The 19,748-nt window shown below is 44.4% G+C and overlaps 1 protein-coding gene across 10 annotated transcripts in view; it reads right to left on the reverse strand.

Annotated features, from left to right (window-relative positions):
- Positions 1–9,173: 9,173 nt before the first annotated feature.
- ZNF532 (zinc finger protein 532) overlaps positions 9,174–19,748 on the reverse strand; it is a 105,863-nt gene continuing 95,288 nt past the window's right edge. For 8 of the 10 annotated variants that reach the window (XM_073898105.1, XM_073898110.1, XM_073898109.1 and 5 more), the window contains 3 exons: positions 14,920–15,032; positions 12,775–12,922; positions 9,174–11,215 (listed from right to left, as the gene is read on the reverse strand). In XM_073898105.1, the coding sequence (XP_073754206.1) occupies positions 10,721–11,215; positions 12,775–12,922; positions 14,920–15,032 (756 nt within the window). In that variant the 3' untranslated portion in view covers positions 9,174–10,720. The remainder of the gene's footprint in view (positions 11,216–12,774; positions 12,923–14,919; positions 15,033–19,748) is intronic. The other 2 variants (XM_073898107.1, XM_073898111.1) reach the window with 2 other exon arrangements.

Consider the following 19,748-nt stretch of genomic DNA (forward strand, 5'->3'; position numbering starts at 1 on the left):
TGTTTCCTGCAGGCAACACAAAAGGTAATTGAAACAGAAAAGACAGAAGACAAAACAATAAAGCCAGGACCATCATTGTCCCTTAACCTGTCAGGATAAAACTCCCCTCTTAGACACAGAGCCTTATATTTATGAAACTCTCATCTCTAATATGCTAGGGGAAAATGTGACATGGCTCACTCCGTAACATGCAGAGATAAACTGTGTGTCCTCAGCCACCTGCAAAGCAGCTGAGATGAACAAACCATGGAAACCGATTTATACACAACTTGTGACTGTTCACTAAACTGGCGCTGTGAATGTGGGGGCCGCTGACCACCTGGCTTCCTTTAGCCATGCAGATTAACATTGCCGCCTACCACGGATAGGCTGGATTTTTCCCTAGCTAGATGGTCTTGTGTATATCTCTGGGTTTAAAAGATATACAGAGGATGTTAGGTGGCAATAGTTGGTTTTTTCCAAGAATCATTATGAATCCGACCTATGAAACATTCAGATAAATCATAAGCAAAGAAGGGCTTCTTCGTGATCATCTGGATATCTTATGCATCTGTGAATGTGTCCTCTGGCCTTGAATGTGATCACGGAGGCGTGGGAGTAATGAACTCCCCCACGGAAAGAGGCAGCTCTGCCGTAGGACAAATAAGTTCCTGCATCCTCACGTGGGGGCTTAAAACACACATCCTGGGAAGGAAAGGATGCTGACGAAAGACCATGGTAACGGTGTTCATCTACTTGAAGGAAACATCAAATGTGTGGCTCTGGATTCCTCACGGTGTAAATATCCTCCTTCCAGAAAGGCTTTCTTTAAATAGTAACCTCCCTAACTATATTTAAAATGTGATGCAAACCTTATTTACACAGCCGGGACACATCCACACCTGTGCATGGTCATGACTCAGTTGTACTTCCTGCTCATTAGCTTTACAGCAACCTCTAGCATCCCAGACCTCTACCCTTGGTCTGAGTCTGTTGGGACTGCTATAACAAAACACCCCAGACCGGGTGGCTTATCAACCACAAGGATTCATTTCTCACGGGTCTCCGGGCCGGGAAGTCCAAGATCAAGGCTCCAACACAGTCGCGTTCCGGTGAAGGCCCCCTTCCAGGGCCATAGCTAGTGCCTTCTCCCTGTGCCCCAACAGGGTGGAGGCGGTGAGGGGCCTCTCTGGGGTCACGTCTATAAAGACACAAATTCCATTTACAAAGCCTCCACCCTCAGGACCGAATCACTCCACAAAGCCCCACTCCCAAATACCATCATCTTTGGGGCTTAGGATGTCAACATATGGGTTTGGGGGTCGGCACAAACATTCAAACCAGAGCACCCTTCCTTGCATACACTCCACAATCTCTCACCTCTGTTCCTTTGCTCATGCTGGGCCCCCTGTCCCCGGTGCCCTTCTCCTAGCCCACCTCCTCCTGGGCATTATCTTCCTGCTCCTAAGGAGGTGTTGGCTCTTCCAGGAAATCCTCCTGGGCTTCACTGTAGGTGAGGAGAAGTGCCTGTTCTCTGTGCTCCCTCATCACCTTTATAGACTCTCTTTACCTCCTCACGCTCAAACCGTCTACTTCCGTGTGCCCCTCTCCTACAGCCTGGAAGCTCTAGGAAGGCAGGCACTGCGCCCTTTACATCCCGGCTGTGCTTTTTTGAGAGGCAATTTATGTCAGAGCTAAGAGCAAAGTTGACACTGACTGTGGGACCTACAGCAGTCTCTCCTGCCTCCTTTACTTCATCTGGAAAATTAGGATAACAATAGTCTCAACCTCTTGGAGTTATTTTGAGATTTAAGTAAATACATTTAAAATACTAGGAGAACATCTGGCCTATCATAAATACTTTAAACATATTAGCTACTATATTTATATTCTAAATGCCCCTTGCACACCTGGCAAATGATACTATATACCAGACACCCAGATAATGTATACACCAGAGGACTTCACAGTGGCTGACCTATAGTAGACCCTTAATAAACAAGAACCATTGCGGCAACTTACTATTATTGTCATTGTTATTGGACTAAAGAAAAAAATATTTAGGCACACAGGCTGGAAAAGTAGATTAGACCCAAGTTACAAAGGGAAAGTCTTAAAACAATAAAGAAGAACTTTCTAGTAGCCAAACCTAACCAAAGATGAACTGGGCTCTTTCAAAGTTTGCAGAAGTCTCCAGCCTTAGAGGTGCTCAAGTTTTGGATGAACACTGGATCAGGGTTAGAGAGGAGATCCACTATCAAATGGTCCTTATACAAATGACCTTCAAGGTCATAGCTAGTTTCAATGACCTTGAAACCTTCTGAGTCTTCCTTCAAAATTATTTTCTGTCATTAGCACATCAGATTGTCACCACGCACCTCTACAGTTCTTAAATTGAGGCAGAAATGGAAAGTTCAGTACAAAAAAATGAAAGAGAACATCCAACCTGGAGCTACGTAGACAAAGCAGCAATTTCCACTAAAAAGGGGACCTAATTTAGCACCAGAAACAAGGTTTAAGTAGTTGACTACTTCAGTTACCCCATCTGTGAAATCATAAAATCATCCTGCCTCACGAAGTTGTTTTCCTAAGAGATTAAATGAGAGCTCTTAAGTCCTAAACGAATAGGAGTTTGTTTTAGAGCCCTCAGTCCCAAATGTATCTCCTGGGCTTTAACTAACTTCCTACGTTAAAAAAAAAAAAAAAAAAAGGGGGGGGGGGGGGGGGGAGGCTTCCCAACACTAGAGGTTTAGGTAATTTGAATATTTAGGAATGACTAACCGGGGCTGGCTCAGTCGGTGGAGCATGCTACTCTTGATCTCGGAGCTGTAGGTTCAAGTCCCACGTTGAGTGTAGAGATTACGTTAAAAAAATTTTTTTTAATCTTAAAAAAAAAAATCACTAAACAGAAAAACCTCTGACACCTGAATTGATTTCCAACTCCGTTGTCAACAGTCTGTAATCACTGAAACTGGGAATGGTACAGCTCTTAGAATTCAGTGTTAAATACTCCATCTTTTGTCACCTGGCAGAAAAAACATAAACGAGCAGAACACACATCCATGCTTTAATCATTAGTATTAAAAACCACCTAAGATGATTTTAAAATACCACCTACGTAAAAAGGAAAAAGAGAATCTTACTTTTGGATAATTAATAGCTGGGGACGCTTTGAATGTTTGTTCCAAACCCTGAGAAATAAAATCATGACTGATCGAGGTTCAAGGAGACTTGGTTGTTTTTCGAAGACACCTGTAGAAAACCTGTTTCGTGCAATGCAATGTGTTGGATGTAAAAATAGGACATGAAAGTAAACCACGCGTTCCCTTCCTGAAAGCAGGTCTTTATTGTTTCCTGAGGCAGCAGTAATCAGCTGATGCTGTTATTAATGCCACAATCATTTTATTCAAGTAACTAGCTCTCCAGGAGAGGGGATCAGCTGCTCTTCAGCTGGCGCTGGCTTTGAGGGTACAAGGATTTGTCTTTGCCGATGAGAGTAAGGATCAGCCTGCTGGGGAAAATAAAACCTGCCATCGTCGGGCTGCAGCATGGACGCCTCTTCTGCTGGGAGGGAATGGCGATCGCAGATTTCAAAGCAGGCAGGGTCCCACAGAAGCTCAGCACATGTACCCCAAGGATGACAGACGGTTGGTAAATAAGCACGTAATGTCGGGGGTTGCTAAGTGCCAGGAGGAAAATATACCGCAGGGCAAAGAAGCAGAGAGAGGCGAGTGGCTGTGTGCTGCTGGGCGGGGCGGGCACGTTGTAAGCAAGGTGACCTGGAAAGGCCGAGAAGGTGACATCCGAACCAACGAGAAAGAAAGGAAAAGGCGCGTGTGGGAATAATAACTGAGGGAAGAACATTCCAGGCAGAGGGAAGAACCAGTGCCAGGCCCAGTGAAGGGATGGGGACAGGGTGTGACAGGAACAGCTTGGGGGCGAGGGAGATGCAGCAGGATGTGAGGACAGAAAGTCGGCTGGGGTCTACAAGGCTCTGGACAGGCCTGCACTGGTGTTTCCCTTGGGTAAGTCTCTTCTAAGATAACTGACATTGTCACGCTGCTTCGATGGTGTCTTACACAGAGGGAAGCGAGACTCTAAGCTTTGAAATGTCCCACCATGATGTGGGCGCTGCCCGGATCCCAAAGAGTTCAGTGGTTCCTTGAAGGCAGACCGATTTTCCGGTGAAGAGAGATGCCGCGGAGTGTCATTGCCACCAGGCCACCAGAATGAGTAAATTCAAAATGTCCCTGCTTCTTTGGGTCTTTCGCTTGAGAGTCAAAGCAGGAGCATCACTGTGGCCACGTGGTGGCCATCCCATGCCTGAGGGTTGGCTGCTGGGGGTCAGAGTGAGCTTCTGGTTTCCAGAGAAGGAGGCAAGACCCATCTCTTGCGGAGACTCAAGCCATGGCAGACTCCCCAACCCTGGAAAGGGGTCAGATGCAGAACTGACAAAACCACGGATAAATGTCCATTATCCCTACTTCGAGACACGTCTTCTACCCTTTCCCAAGACAGGGTCGTTCCCTCTGACACATGCAGCTCCGCTTTCTCCTGACTCTTGTCAACATCACACTGTCCTCTCCAATCAGCAGATCTATGTTTTCCTTCTTCTTAAAAAAAAAAAAAAAAAAAAAAAGTTTATTCTCCAGAAATAACCAATCCAATTAAACTTGACCTGAAGGTCAGCAAATTACTCTTGGACTGAACCCACCCTTTCTGGAACTGAGTTAGAGGTGTGATGGTGGACTGTAATTATAGCATTCCCCTACAGATAAATACATAGTCTTGCAACGGACTGTTTTAGAAACAGAACGGCCGTGGTAGTGTAATTTACAATTATAACTATAAGAAAAACTCCAGGATAAGCAGCTTGCGATAAAATAGCAAAGCAAATTGAATAATCAGTTCCTTTAAATACTGTGACACATTATAAATAGCACTGTTTTGAGTCAGAACTAACCTCCTAAATTGAATTTGGAAACTAGCAAAGAATATTTTCTGGGAAACGCTACTCTGTTTCCTTAGGTAAAAATAACCACTAAGGGAAGGGTATAATTCCAGGATAAACCTGGAGAAGTAATTAGAAAGAAAAAGTAAATGTGGAATCCAAAGGACTCTGCTGCAGCTAAAGGCCAGCCTATAGGGCATAAAATGGATGTGGCCAGTGAAACAAATATACAGCAGGCGCTTCCGGGAGTATGTGCCAGAGGTATCTGTGATCATTATGTCTCCGTAGCCCAGATCCTTCATGCAACCTGCTCTGTCCTGCTCTGAGCCCAGCACACTGATGAGAGGTCACTGGGACTTCTCTGTCCTCTTGCTTTCATTTGGCTTTGACCTGTGGGAGGTGAGGGCAGGAGATCTTTGAGGGTGTCGAGGCAGCTTCCCTATCATTTCCATCCTACACCCTCCTGGCTTTGCCACAGCTCTGATCGAGGCCCTGTTCCATGGCTCTAGGTGCCCCCCCCACCCCCTGCTCAGCAGGCCTGAGGGTGCGTAAGGGCTCCCCACCATCGCTAAGTCCCCGGATGCCTTGTTATCACTTGTTCCCAGTCGGCACTTTCTGTAACAGTCCCTTCCTGAATTTCTTTGAAGTGAAACCTTTCTTAGTGTGCTGGTTGTGTCCTGCTAGGACCCTCATTCACAAAGGATCTAATGCTGGGCACTCCCAGATCTACCTTTCCAATGAAGGCAGTGAATATAAACGAGCAAACTCCCAGGAAAAAACAGGCCAAAATGATGGAAGTTGTATCATCCAATGTATTGAGTCCAGGAAAATGTGCATCAAAATCTACTGGGACAGTAGAAGGGAAAAATGGAGGTGAACAGAGAATGTTCTACTTTATAGGGAAGACTGACAGTAGCCAAGTTTCAGATTGAGCCTCGCCGCCAAATCATGTGGACCAAGGCTGGGCTATTCAAAATTAAGAGATTTGCGGGGTGTCTGGGTGGCTCAGTTGGTTAAGCATCTGCCTTCAGCTTGGGTCATGGTCTCAGGGTCCTGGGATGGAGCCCCGCATGGGGCTCCCTGCTCATGTGAGAGTCTGCTTCTCCCTCTCCCTGTGCCCCAACTCCCTGTTCATGCTTGCTCTCTCAAATAAATAATAAAATCTTGAAAAAAAATAAGAGGGGTGCCTGGGTGGCTCAGTTGGTTAAGCATCTGCCTTCAGCTCAGGTCAGGATCCCAGGGTCCTGGGATTGAGTCCCTCATCGGGCTCCCTGCTCAGGGGGGAGCCTGCTTCTGCCTCTTCCTTTGCTCCTCCCTTCTTGCTCATGCTGTCAAATAAATAAATAAATGAAATTTTTAAAAAAGTTTTGGAGGTATTGGTGACAACGGAATTACAACTGGCTAGTCTAGAAGCTCCTAGCAGCAGAAAGAGGCTCTTTGCAGAGACCTAAGTTCCCACTGTCCTATCCCAAAAGTTTACAATGAGCTCTTGAGGGATATGAGGTTCCTAATTGCAAGAAACTCAAAGTAAACAAAGACGAGTCAAGGGTCAATGTAAGCAAGGAGTGAATTGTATAAAGTAGGAGCCAAGTTTTTAAGGAAACAAAATCCAGGTTCCTTATGTAGAAAATGTACATTTAGACTGAAGAGCTCCAATAGGGGACCCTTCCAGCATCTGATTCCCAAGTGACTGTGTCTTTTGTGCAACATTTATAAATGTCACAAGCAGCTTTCCACATTTAGCACATCCCTCGTTATTCTCAGACCATTCTTTGGGAGAGACGCATGGTTCCATTAAATCATATTGTATGCAATTCTTCAAACACATTTTCCTTTTTGCCCCCTTCCACTTAGGCATTAAAAGAAAAAAAAAACAACAACAACAGCGCTCACAGGATGATGGATACATTAACATGAAATAATATATTCATCTTGGCCAAAGATTCCTACCGTCAATCTCCCTGTTGGCCAGAGATCCTGGGACGGAACTCACAAGCCCACTGACCTGGGGCTTCCGGATGGAACAGTAGCTCTTTGGAGTACTTACTGAAGTAGGAGCCAAGAATTGGCAGAAAATGTGTTTGGGAGGAAGAAGCGGTCTACACCATGTAGTCTGAGCCAACACCCTCCTTTTTCTCATTGTCATAGTCTTCATCCCCTTGTTGGCATTCTTCTTTATGCATTACTGTTAACTCAATTATTGATAAAATAAAACCATCCAACCACATCCTCCAGCAAAAACATATCTTGTATGCATGTCTAAAGTGCAAACTTCCCCAAAGTTAGCTATAATCTTGACTTTCCCATTTCTATTTAAGTCATCTAAACCTTGAAAAAAAAAATCTAAGAAATCACCTTAAGAAGTCTGATTCCTCTTCTTTCTCCGTTTCCCACAGCATGGAATCCTCTTGGTACTAGTTCTGAAATGACCCCTACAACCACAGCTTCTTTCCAGGCCTACTCTCACCACCCTAAGTTCACCTCATGACCATGGCTGGGCTAGCACCAGATCTTGACCAATTTAAACGTTATGACTGTGATGGCCATTTATGCTGCTCAAATATGTGCAGCCTTCATCTTCTGGGCACATTGTAGGATTGTACTTCCAGCCTCCTTGTGAGGAGGCAGGATCATGGGACTGGTTTTGGCCAATGAACTGTGAAGGGTGACATCTGTCACTTCTAGCCAAGAGCATTTAATTGCACTTTCCCTTTGCCAGAGGAACCAGCAATTTTCTGTGACAGTGGGAGTAAGGAGACAAGGGGGTTTCGAGCTATGTCTCCAGCCAACCGACAACGAACATCAAATGTGACCAAGAGAGAAGTCTTGCTGTTTTAAGACACTAAGATTTAGGGTTGTAACCACAGCATAACCTAACTGGTCCTGATTGATACGCTCCCCCACCTTCCATCCTAAATACTGCCGCCGACTAATCTGGTTCTATCACTCCCCTGTCCAAATAACTCATCTCTATCACAGTACAAACCCTAGTCCATCATTCAAGGCTTTTTACATGTTGGCCTGAGCCTACACTGTAAGCCTCAGCTCACTCTGAACCGAGGAAATGGGCTTCCTAAGAATTCATGGAGCATGCCCCAGTTTCTGCCTTTGGTCTGAATATATCCTGTTTCTCAAGTTCTCACATCTGCAATTCCAACCAGACCCACCACTAGTGAAGAATGGGTAGAACTCACACAAGTTCCACTGTGGATTTCTGCTCAGCACTCAACCGAGTCAGCCCAAGTGTTCACGTCTTTCACTAATGGCTAAGATAATTCGTTTGAGATAGAGATAGAGATAGCCTCTCTATTCTGTTCCCTCTTTCTGGAATGGCTATGAATCCTGTTATTTTGTCCTTTTTGACTTCTAATTTCTTCCATAGATTTCATCTCCTTACCTCTGTGCTGTATTCCAGGTAATTTCTTCACGACCCATCCTCCAGTTCACCAATTCTCTCTTCAGTTGAACCATCCAGGTTCCCTCCCAGGGCGATAGCCCTGTGTGCTGTTTTTCTACTCTGGATTTCAATTTCTTCATTTTGGATCTCAGGGCATTCTTTGAAACTTTCTTGGGTGCTCAACTGAGCATTTATGGACACTAACTTTATACTGACAAGCATTTCTGGGTACTTCAGAGCGACTTTCACTTTATCTGATAAAAGCCATAGTGCCACAAACAAAAATTCTAGTATCGTGTTTTGCACATACTTTTTATTTGTTGAATAAATGAGTATTTGTCAATATGTACATAAACACATAGAGCGAGCACTAAGATTTAGAGCAAGAATATCTGGGTTCTAATACGCAAAGCCACTTACCCACTGTGAGGGCTTAGGCAAAGAACTGAATCTGAGCTCAGCTTCCTCAACTGTAAAACTAGACTATTTTAAGACCCGTGCAGCCCACCACACAGGTTTATTGCAAGGTTAAAATGCAGAAACACATGAAAATGCTATGAATACAACTTAGAGTAACACAAGTATAAATATAACAAGTAACAGTAATTGAATTTCAAGTGTAGGAATACTTTATCACGCCCTTGCATTATACCCATGAATTGATGGGAGTTGACGAGAAAGTGACAAAAGAGCTGATTGCTAATGAGAACGAATATGCCGTTCTTGGGGGGGGGGAGGGAGGGGGTAAGAATTCTGCAATATCCTGCAGCCTGTTCCTGCCATTAATCACTTCCTCAACTTCATGGAGATGTCAGAGACCACCATCAATAACTCTCACAAAAGCACAAGGGCTAATGTCCCGCGTTTATTTACATATGAAATGTGTTTAATACAGTTATGATGGATGTAGTGCATAACACCTGACAGCAGCAAGACCTTTTGAGGAACCGAACGTTGACTACAGTATATCATGCAAGTATCTATATATACACAAACGAATTTTTCTTTAAAAAAAAAAAAAGTACAAAACATGTTTTAGGGATAAATACAAGATATAAAATGCCAAAGAAAACACAAAAAAACCAAAAACTGAAAAATAGAGAACTCTCCCAGAGAACTATAAACGGAAGGGACAGAGCAGTAGCCCTGCTGCGTTTCGATGAAGCAGAACTCCTGATATTGAAGATACTTATTGAAACGACCGAACTGAAGCCTGGTGGCTCAGTGCGTGACCGCCCGGCCAATCGCGACCCGCACTTGCTGCATTGATAGGTCGGTGGTAGAAGTTGTGCATTCCAACTCCAAGTACCAGAACGTTTGGCAGTAGCACCCAGAACAGGAAACGCCAACTCTTTAGACAGCAAAGGGTTAAGTCAACTGTGATTTTTTTTTCCTGTCAAGAGCCAGAGAAATACTTGATATTTTTAGTTGTGTCTTTGTAAGAGTTAATAAATTACATGACAAAAAACTAGACTGTAGAAATCTATTGTTCTAACTACAGATGTGTAACTTTTACAGTAGTCCAGCCCTTTTGTGACTTGACCTTGTGCTCTTTCGGCCAGCCTTGCAAAATCCGCCCAGAAAACCACCGGCCTCTGGGTTTTCCCTTTGGAATGCCCTTCCTTCCCCACTCTACAGTGGAATTAGGGAAATGCACGCTCCTTCCTGGCGTTCTGGCTGAAGTTTTTAATCCGCTGCTGGGAAAGAAGCTACCTGCAGGGCTGGTTTCAACACCGTTTGGCGTGGCCTGGAAGAAAATGCCACGTGCTGGGGGTGCAGCGACACGTCGGAGGTGCACTCACCGACTCAGAGCAGGCACGTTGAGGGTAATGCTAAGACACTTAAAAGTCCCTAGTGTTTTTGAGACCCACAATACCTACAATTTATGTAGTGAATTCTAAAAATTAAAAACACTAAAAAAGGCATTATCTTAGCCTGGAATTAGTAACCCATTCAAATCGGTAACATACAAAATGGTTTATTTGAATTCAGGAACTGCCCCTGTTACTAAGAACTCTGTTTTAAAAGAAACAGTACAAAAAGAAAAATTCTAACCCGGGGGGGGGGGAAAAAAAACAACAAACAAAAAACACCAAAAAACCAAAAAAAGGAAAAAAAAAATAAAACCTCAAAACATTTTCCACTAAATACTGATACAAACATGTAACAAAGAGTATAAAAAGTTATTCATTTAAATATATACAAACTCTTTTAAACTCAAATACTGTTTTAATACTTATCGAGGATACACGACGAGGTGAAGGTACACTCAGAGAGAATATATTGCAACAGCCTAGACAGTACTGTTAACTCTATTATACTGCAAACTTTTTGTAACAAAAATGTCTCTTTTTCCAATGTGGACAGGGATTTTCCTTACGGAAGGGCTGTGGCTATTTCTCGGCCGAGCTCGCTCTCTTGGATTTAATGAAGGCCATGCCGTGTGTCCGCATGTGAGCATTTAAGGCAGCTTCAGTTTCAAACGTTTTTGCGCACACTTTGCACTTTCGGTCTGACCCCGCGCCGTCGGGCGACTCGTCCTCGGGGCTCGGCTTGTTCTCCTGCTGGTTCTCTTCCCCGGCCCCGTTCTGCTTGGACACGGGCTGGGGCTCCTTCAGCTTGTGCACGATGAACAGGTGCCTGGACAGGGACACGTGCGACGTGTAGCAGAGGCCACACTCCCGGCACTGGTAGGAGGAGCCGTCCGACTTGTGTTGAGGGATGTGTTCGTGGAACTGCAGTAGGTTTTCAGTGGTGAAGCCGCACACGGCACATTTGTGAACCTTGAAAACATTGATCTTCAGCTTTTTCAGTGGTTGGGTAATTGCCCCTCGGGGAGGTCTGAACTCTAAAACTGGTTCTTCCAACTTCCGCTTGGGGCTGGGAACCTTCGAGAGAAAAAAACAAAGCAGACACAAGTGAAAATGGTTCTGCCCCGCGGGTGATCCATGACCGGTTCTCCCTGGGCCTTAGAGCTGCGAGGGCAGCAAGGACTGTGGGTTTCGGGGTTCGGGGTTTCCTACAGCTGCGTGTCTGCCCCCCAACAACCCCTGCTCCCCCGGGGGCTCCCACCTTTCATCTGCTCCACACACGGGACCCGAGCTCCTGCGTTCCCAGGCACCTCGGCAGCAGCGGGGCCCAGGAGCGGACAACCGAGTCCCTGCCTCCCCGGAATGCAGGCTCCAACGGAGCGGGACAGAAAAGCACAAGCCAGGAGATCGCCGTGGGTCGGACCCCCGGAAAACAAAGCAGGGCGTGGAATGGGGATGGCACGCACAGGTGGGGGGGGCGGTTTGTGAGACTGCCCAGCACAGGCAGAGATGGCCCTGGGGACCGTGGCACCTGAACCGAGGCCTGCTGTGGGGAGCGCGGGGGTCCAGGCTCGGGGCCCAGGCGGCAGCTGGCCTAGGGGCCCAAAGGGAGGCCGGCGTGGCTGCTGCAGAGTGAGCAGGTATGCGGAGAGGACGCGGGGGGTGGGCAGAGAAATGTCGGGGCTTTGCCTCTTCTGGGACTGGCCCATTTCCCGAGCTCCCCTGCACACTCACTCCCCTTCGGCACACGGCTCACCCGCTGGCCATGCTTTTCTCCTTCCTTTCCAACTTTCTAAGTCTGACCCCTCACACTTCCAGCTCCCGGAAAGTCCAAGCTGCGGGGACACTCCCTCCTCCGTGTTCGGTGGCCCATCTTTTCTGCCCCGTTGACAGGGCACCACTCACACACAGCCTTGGCCTGAAGCTGCCCCTGCACAAAGATTCTTCAATTCCGTCCCAACCCCCCACTCCCATCACTTGAGGGGAAAAAGATTACAATACAATGCGACTCTTGTCGGACTTGTCTTCTGACTAGGCTTTACTCAATGATTAACTCCGGGAACGCACACACAGACGGTTACCCAGGTACATTCCAGATGCAGCCCAGTGCCGAAGACAGCAGAATCTCCCTAAACGTCTGCCAGACTGCTCCCTCCTCGAATACCACTTGGCACACACATACCTGATACACAGGTTAATATATATACTGTTGTCTAAGTCAAGTTCACTACCCACTGACCTAAGGACAAGGCAGAGATTTGTGATTTTATCTTTTACTATTACAAAGTGAAACGAAGACGAATCTCTTCATTTTTATTAGGTACCTTTCACAACCGATATACTGCCAACAAGAAAGAATCTAGCTTTCTACAGTCCTTCTGGCTAAGAGACCGTTTACGGGAGTCCACACAAAATTCTGTAATTTATATACGTAAGTAGATCCCTCAGGCTGTTTCTGGAAAGAGAAGAAACTTAGGAGCAAGATGAAAGATCAGAATGGGCGTGAAGGGAGATGACCTATTATTTTATACCTTCATGCATAGGCTTGGATTTAGAAAAATATAAAGTGAAGAGCATGAATGGAAAAAGCAAGTCAACACAACGTCACTGTAAAGAGAACATCTGCAGTGTTTGACCTTGGTATCTTCTTTTATTTCTGTTTCCTCCTCATTGGTGGCTTCTGTCATTTCTTTCAAGTCAGGATCCTTAATACCGTGCATGAGTTGGATATGTTTCTCCAGCATCAACCGTTTCGTAAAGGTGCGCCTGGAGTCTGGGCAGTGCCTGTGAAGCAAAGACAAGGAGGTAACCTGCCTGCTGGAAAGTAACCCACGCTCAAGAGTACGCTCGTCGGGGAAAGACCTCCACCAGCCAACAGGACGCTCCGCGGGGTCAAGATGATCTGTATGAATACCAACGGTCTAAAATGAAACAGCAATTTCGCTATGAATTGCAGTTTCCAAATTTGTGAGCAAAATTTCTGTGGTTTTTGTAAAAGGCATTCTTTCTGTCACTTTTTTGGGTCCTTATGGGACCAGCCTAATTAGGTTCAGATGGAGTATTTCTTGTCTAGGTTTGGTTGAGGTATTACTTAATTTATAATTCTAGAGAGCTTTAATTTTTAAATAGAGAAATATCAAATTTCAAAAGTTTTCTTTACAATGACTCAGTGTTCTCTCAGAATTTATGTCATAAGAGATACTTTAGAATGAAAAAGTCCCTCCCCGATTCCTTCACGTGGATGTTAATTATTCCTGTCCACTCTGCCATAACAAAGAGAAGACAGGGTGCCTAGCCCTGTTTAAATTCCTCACCAAGGCACAAACATGGTATCACAGGGTTAAAATGTAGGAAACTGAACAGATATCCAAAATTGGTCTATCTTTTAAGCTTTCACTTCACCTTGTCGGGGGGGGGGGGACCCAAACCTGCAGATTATGGACAGTTTTTCCTTTAGAAGATATGAGTTCACCATTTTCTTAATGAAACGGACAAAAAGAAAAAAGTTAATGACCATGGTGACTATGGACGCTGTAAGGCAGACATGAAGAAAACCGCTGCAGTGAACGAGCGTGAACAGCACAAGGTCTTATGCAGAATCAAAAGGCTTCTGGACATTCTGTAATGACTGGCCCCACACCCTGATGATTTCGTGTTCAAGACCCGCTACGGGGCAGCATCGGGAGCCAGCACCAACACCAAAGAATAAAGGAAACCAGCCGGACAATCCAAGCATCGCTCAGCCTTACAGTGACTCCCAAGGGAAATACACCACAAACCTAGCTGAGGAAGGACAAAGCCACACCAGACTCGCAGAACTTCCTTCTAAGTTCTCCGATCCTCTCAATGCAGTCTCACACATGCAGGCCTTAGTCACAGGATGTTTTCATCTCACCAGAATCACTCCCAGCTTCAATTTCACCGAAGGAGAGTCGATGTCCCAGTTTCCCTACCCGAGAAACTTTCCCTGGCTAACCGAGAACACCAAAGCCTCGCCAAACTTAGTCAACCTTCACGAGCATCCCAAGCCACACAATACCCTGCGCCCTGCTCTGATCATGCCACACGCTACACGCGGCTACATGGCTTGTGTTCCTGTTAGTCTTCCCTTTTACGAGAAGTGCCTTACAGTAGGTAACCCTGTTGTATCGACTCTCCGCCCACCACCCCCGGGCATGCTCTGGTTGAGTGGGTGATAAAGCTTTTCCACCAAGGCTATAACCAGTTCTGATTCTCATATACAATGAAGGAGCTCGTGGCTGTCCAGAGTGGCTCGACCATCCACTCGGTGTCCTTGCCCACTCAATTCCTTGAATTTGGTCTCTTAGCCAAAAGTGTGTGCCGAGAAAAGGCCACCCTGCATTAGGGAAAGAGGTCAGCCTAGGACTGACTCCATGACCAGGCCCTATCAGGGTCTGCTCTGAACCAATCAACTGGACAATCAAACTGCCAATGAGTGTTGGCAACTCCCTGGGCATAGAGTGACCAAAAAGCATCTCATTCAAATGTGCACCTGCAAATCAATCACTTCTCCAAAATGCTCAGGTACCTCTGGACAACAGGTAAGGACCCAGGAACGTACACAGGGTAGGCAAGAGGCTACTGCTGTTTATCTTCCTATTTGAGTGTTACAACCCAATCAAGAAAACAGAATATAGCTGAAAACTGAAAATCTATGAACTACAGGAGAGAAATGGAAAGTTAATGGCAACATATGAAAAACCTAGAAGTTCGCGCCTTATCCTTTTGCTGTGCTTCCCACATTAGAAATCACGACTTACGAGCAGGTATAAACTTTCCTGATGCCTTTGTGCTTGATCCGATTGTGACGGCACAGGCTGTGTGAGGAGCTGAAAGATTTGTCACACTGGCGGCAAGGGTGTTTTTTCATTTGCTTCATTAGGAGAAAAGAGAGAGAGAGTCACTTAAGAGAACAAAACTAGAATCACTTTAAAAATTAAGAATGCTTTCATAATAGTTTAAGTTATAATAACCAATAATGTTTAAGCAATACAAGGACAAAACCAAAAGATTCTTCTTAAAATGTAATAAAAAGGAAGGGCAGGGCTAGGGTAACCACAAAGAAGCTAATTAATTTCTAGAGAATGGGAGAAACGTTATCCTAAGAATAAAATATTATATTTTTTCTCAAAACACTTAACGGTGTTGATTCAACAGAAACCCACGGATACTTGAAAACATTAAATTTTCTTTGCAAAAGAGATATAAATGATATTTTTAACATTTCAGACAGCAGACACTATATGAAAACATAATGCTTCAATAAATACCAAATAAAACCATTACTTAATTTGCTATATATCCAGAAAGAATGTTAACTTATCCAGTGTGCCATTTTAAATGAAACCTCTAGCTGATTCGAAACATTTTGACTTCCCCCCCGCTGATTAATTATTCCTACCATAAGAGAAGAGTTTTCCAAAAGGCCTTTTGAATAATACCATTTAGTTATTTCAAGAACACAAAGAGTTTGAAACCACTTTATGGAGGCTGCCGCTAAGTATCTGCAGCATGCATGCCTGTGTGCATGGAGGCTGGGGGACAATGAGAGAGCAAGAGATATAAAAGTCAACGTTAAAAGTGAGTTTGGCTATGACATACTTGTGTTAATTCAACAGATTCTCATGTGGAAACTTTGAAGCAAAATTACACGGCTTAACCTAAAAACACATTCTTTGGGTACAATACGCACTGCAGTCTGGAATCAAACAATGTCGTTTCACAAGGAAATTAGATCAAGAAATAACTGTCAGCCTCATGAATGGAACATTTGGCTAAACCCTCCTTAAAAATAAGGCTGAAGTAGAAACAAGATCTCATATGAAATAACATTACTATTTTTGGCAATAAGAAGAGATAAGCAAGCAATTGTGGGCTAAGTGATTAAAGAAATGAGAAATATTTTTAAACAATGTTTTTATACTAATCACTTGACAAACATGCCCTTATTCAAACTGGTAAGCAAAACTGTTTAAGTGGTTGAGCTTGGCTCTGGAGACCCAGAAACGGGTTGGCGCCTCGTCTCTACCGCTCACAAATCGAACCGTGTGATCCTGGGACAGTTTCTCCATAAACATCCACTCCCCGAACTGAGAGTTGGGGATCACCACAGTGCCTTCCTCAGAGGGTGCTGAGGGTAATGCGGGGAGGGGAATGAGTCAGCACAGTCCTTGGGACACAGAGAAATCCTCAATAAATATTCTTTTATGAATAATAATAAAGTTACATATCAAGTCTCATTTTAAGAGTGGAAAATACTGGGGTGCCTGGGTGGCTCAGTCGGTTAAGTGTCTGCCTTCGGCTCAGGTCATGATCCCAGGGTCCTGAAATCGAGCCCCGCCAATGGGCTCCTTGCTCAGCGGGAAGCCTGCTTCTCCCTCTCCCTCTGCTGCTCCCCCTGCTTGTGCTCTCTCGCTCTCTGTCAAATCAATAAATAAAATCTTAAAAATGAAAAAAGGAGTGGAAAACACTCTTTTAAATAAAACGTATCAGTGTGCAAGTGCTCAAAAACCTAGACAGAGGCAAAGGAGGAAGTTTCTTCTCCACGCTAAAGATAGAAGTCACAGTACTGCTTTTCTCGTTCTCCTAAGCGTGCGATCTGGGATATTACGAGAATAATATCGGGGGGCGGGAGGGGAACCACAAAGCGAATAGCCAACTAATGCCTCAGAGCCACGCTGTCTCTTTTCCCAAAGGTATTCCTTCATAGAAATCTTGATCACATAATACAGACAATCCCTAATCTCTTGGATTAGCATTTATGTAGCCAGGAGAATAAGAGGTTTCTTCAGAATGAAGCTTTAAGAACAGTCATGAACAGTCCTATGTTTCAAAAAAGGTACTGAAATATCTATTAATATCTAATTCCTGCAGAATTTTATATCTATAAGATGGACAATGTTAAGATCCTGGAAGAGTCAAAACACAAGACATTTTTCTAAATGCAAGACAGTTACAGCAAATCACCATAAAACAAGTAGAGAATGGACATATAGCTTTCTAACCATACAACAGGGCAAGAGGCCTCAGAGGAATGCAAACTGCATTTTCCATGAAGATGAAGGGTTTGAAATTCCATTTCTTGTTATGGTGTCATTATATTAATATCAAATCAAAATTTTAATAGAGAAATATCAGTAAAGAAATCCTCAGTAGGTAATAAATTAAATGAAGAGCAGCTTAGCTGAATCAGTAATTACTATTTTCAAAAAGAGTTGACAATGTGTGAGATACTCTTCTTTTCCAACGTCTTTATGAAAAAATGCAGAAATGAGCTGTGCAATCCCCAAACAATGGAGCAGGGTTTCAAAATCAGTGGTGACAAGAAAATCACAGGTTTAAACACCAGTCTCCAGATCAGACCTGCCGTGCTCCCATTACCTAAGAAAACAAATGACTTCCTTCTTTGTTAAATTTTAAATACTAACTTATTCAAGGCTGCTTTATCTAATTTATTTTCCTAACTTCTATCTCTTCAGTATCATAATAGTTCCTAGTGCCACTTCATGACACAGAAAGCAATTTTTATCAACCGAACAAAAATGGAAAAAAAAAAACAAAACCAAAACTGTACTGAAAAAGCATAAAGTCTATTGTCATTCGGTGTTCAAGACTGTTAAGGTCATTTACTTCCTCCTGGCTCCAGCAGTGCAAGCTGAGATTGAGGGAACTAGGGCCCTGAGTGGACTTCTTATAGTTAGGTTTTCCTACTCAATTATGAATTATTTTGCTTTTAAATAGAACTCTTTAATGAAGTAGTGAAAGGATAGCTAGAGGGTCTGACATTTTTTGAAAACTTTAAATACCAATTAAAACAAACAGTTGGGTCCATTTCCTAAACTTTCTCCCTAATCTCCAAGTTTTGACTCTTTTACCTTCACATTCTTTAGGAAAGAAAGCATCAGCTCCTCTTAGCAAATGCCTTTGCTCTGAGTGCCCTAGCCGTGGGCTCCAGGTCTGAGCTCTGGGACTTACAATGCCTCTGAAGGCCGTTCTTTCTGGATGGCACTCGGTGGATGTGTTTGGATTGCCACGGGCTCACACAACCAGGTACTTCCCATTCTGATAACCAATCCCTTCTTGTGTCTTGGCGTGAAGCCGTCTTTCTGTTTCCGGTGACTCTGAAGAAATAGAGGGAGACATCCCTCTGGCCAGATTCCTGCCTCCATGAGGTTATCTGCCTCCCCCCCACACGCAAAGAGCTTCCTCAACTGCCATCACACACCCAGAACCCACCTCCCACCCCCGGATTTGAGATGAAAGGGAGCAGAATTATTCCCAAGCCATGCTGACACACACCTTTCAGCTCTACCATAAACACTTCCTATGAAAAAGGAAAACCCCAATCACCTGTATAAACTTCAACCTATCACAGCAGTAATCCCACAGGACAGAACTCCTAAAACTGTGGACCTTTTCACTTGGAAATCTATTCTACAGATACGCCTGCACACAGTACGGTCAGTTCTGTATAACACAATACACATACATCACAGGTCATAAATCACTGCACTACACAAAATCACGCAATAAAAACCACAGGGCTTCCGGCAAAAATGAAGTTAGGGGCGTAGCACTCAAACCCTGTCAGTGACACACCTAATAAAAACGGTAGCCTGGTGTCACACAGGATGCCTGGGGAAGTGGGCATGGGAGGGCTGTGGCTTGTTGAGATTTTGTGAAGTGGAGAAAGGAGGGCTACCTGAGCTCTGAGGGTTGGGCGGAAGGTGTAACACCAGGTGTGGACCCGTGTGACTCGACGGGGAGATGAGGTCGCTGACGGCAGTCTGGGGTGAGTGCATGCATGTGTTTTGTGTATTCCCACACGACTCCATTCCACAATTTTCTGTGCTCACCTAGTGCTTCTCAGGGATAAAAATCACACATGCGCAAACTCAGAATTCACCTTAGGCTCCAACTGTTCCCCGAGAGATCAACTGCATTAGAACAAATGTTTTCAACACACGTGTTACGGCAGAACTGATGGTATATACAAGGTTATTTGGCACAGTACTGCGTTTGATTGGAAAAAACCTGGCTCCACTAGGGGAGAACTGGTTAAATAAATTATACGCACTCCCACAGCAACATTCTTGCCATGCAGCTGTGGAAAAGAATGGAAGACCTTGATGCGCTGATATGAAATGAACTAGGACATATACTACATGGAGAAGGGGCCGGTGCAGAAAATTAGATTCATAAGCTGTGTTCTGCATGGGAAAGACGTAAAAAAAAAAAAGAACATATATACATCTATGATGATACTTGCAGAGAGACACTTCAAGATACATAAGACACTGAAGAGCTGGTGGGTGGCAAGGGTAGGAATGAGGCTTTTCGCCTCATTCCTTCATATTGTTTAGACTGTCGGAAAAGGTGGCTAGAGCCCATATCAAAAAAATTTTAAGTCAGGTATACTGAGATAGAGCTTACAAAATGTAAAATTCACTCTTTTTCATGTATAGTTCTATGAATTTTGGCAAACAGATACAGTGGAGACACAGAGCAGTTCCATCGGCCCAAAACTTCCCACGTGCCCCTTTACAGTTCCTCCACCCAGCTCTGGGCACCCACTGATCTGTCCTCTTTC

This window comes from Callorhinus ursinus, unplaced genomic scaffold, assembly GCF_003265705.2.
Source record: "Callorhinus ursinus isolate GAN/ISIS: 27379988/994484 unplaced genomic scaffold, GSC_fseal_2.0 scaffold11, whole genome shotgun sequence".
Lineage (NCBI taxonomy): Eukaryota > Metazoa > Chordata > Mammalia > Carnivora > Otariidae > Callorhinus > Callorhinus ursinus.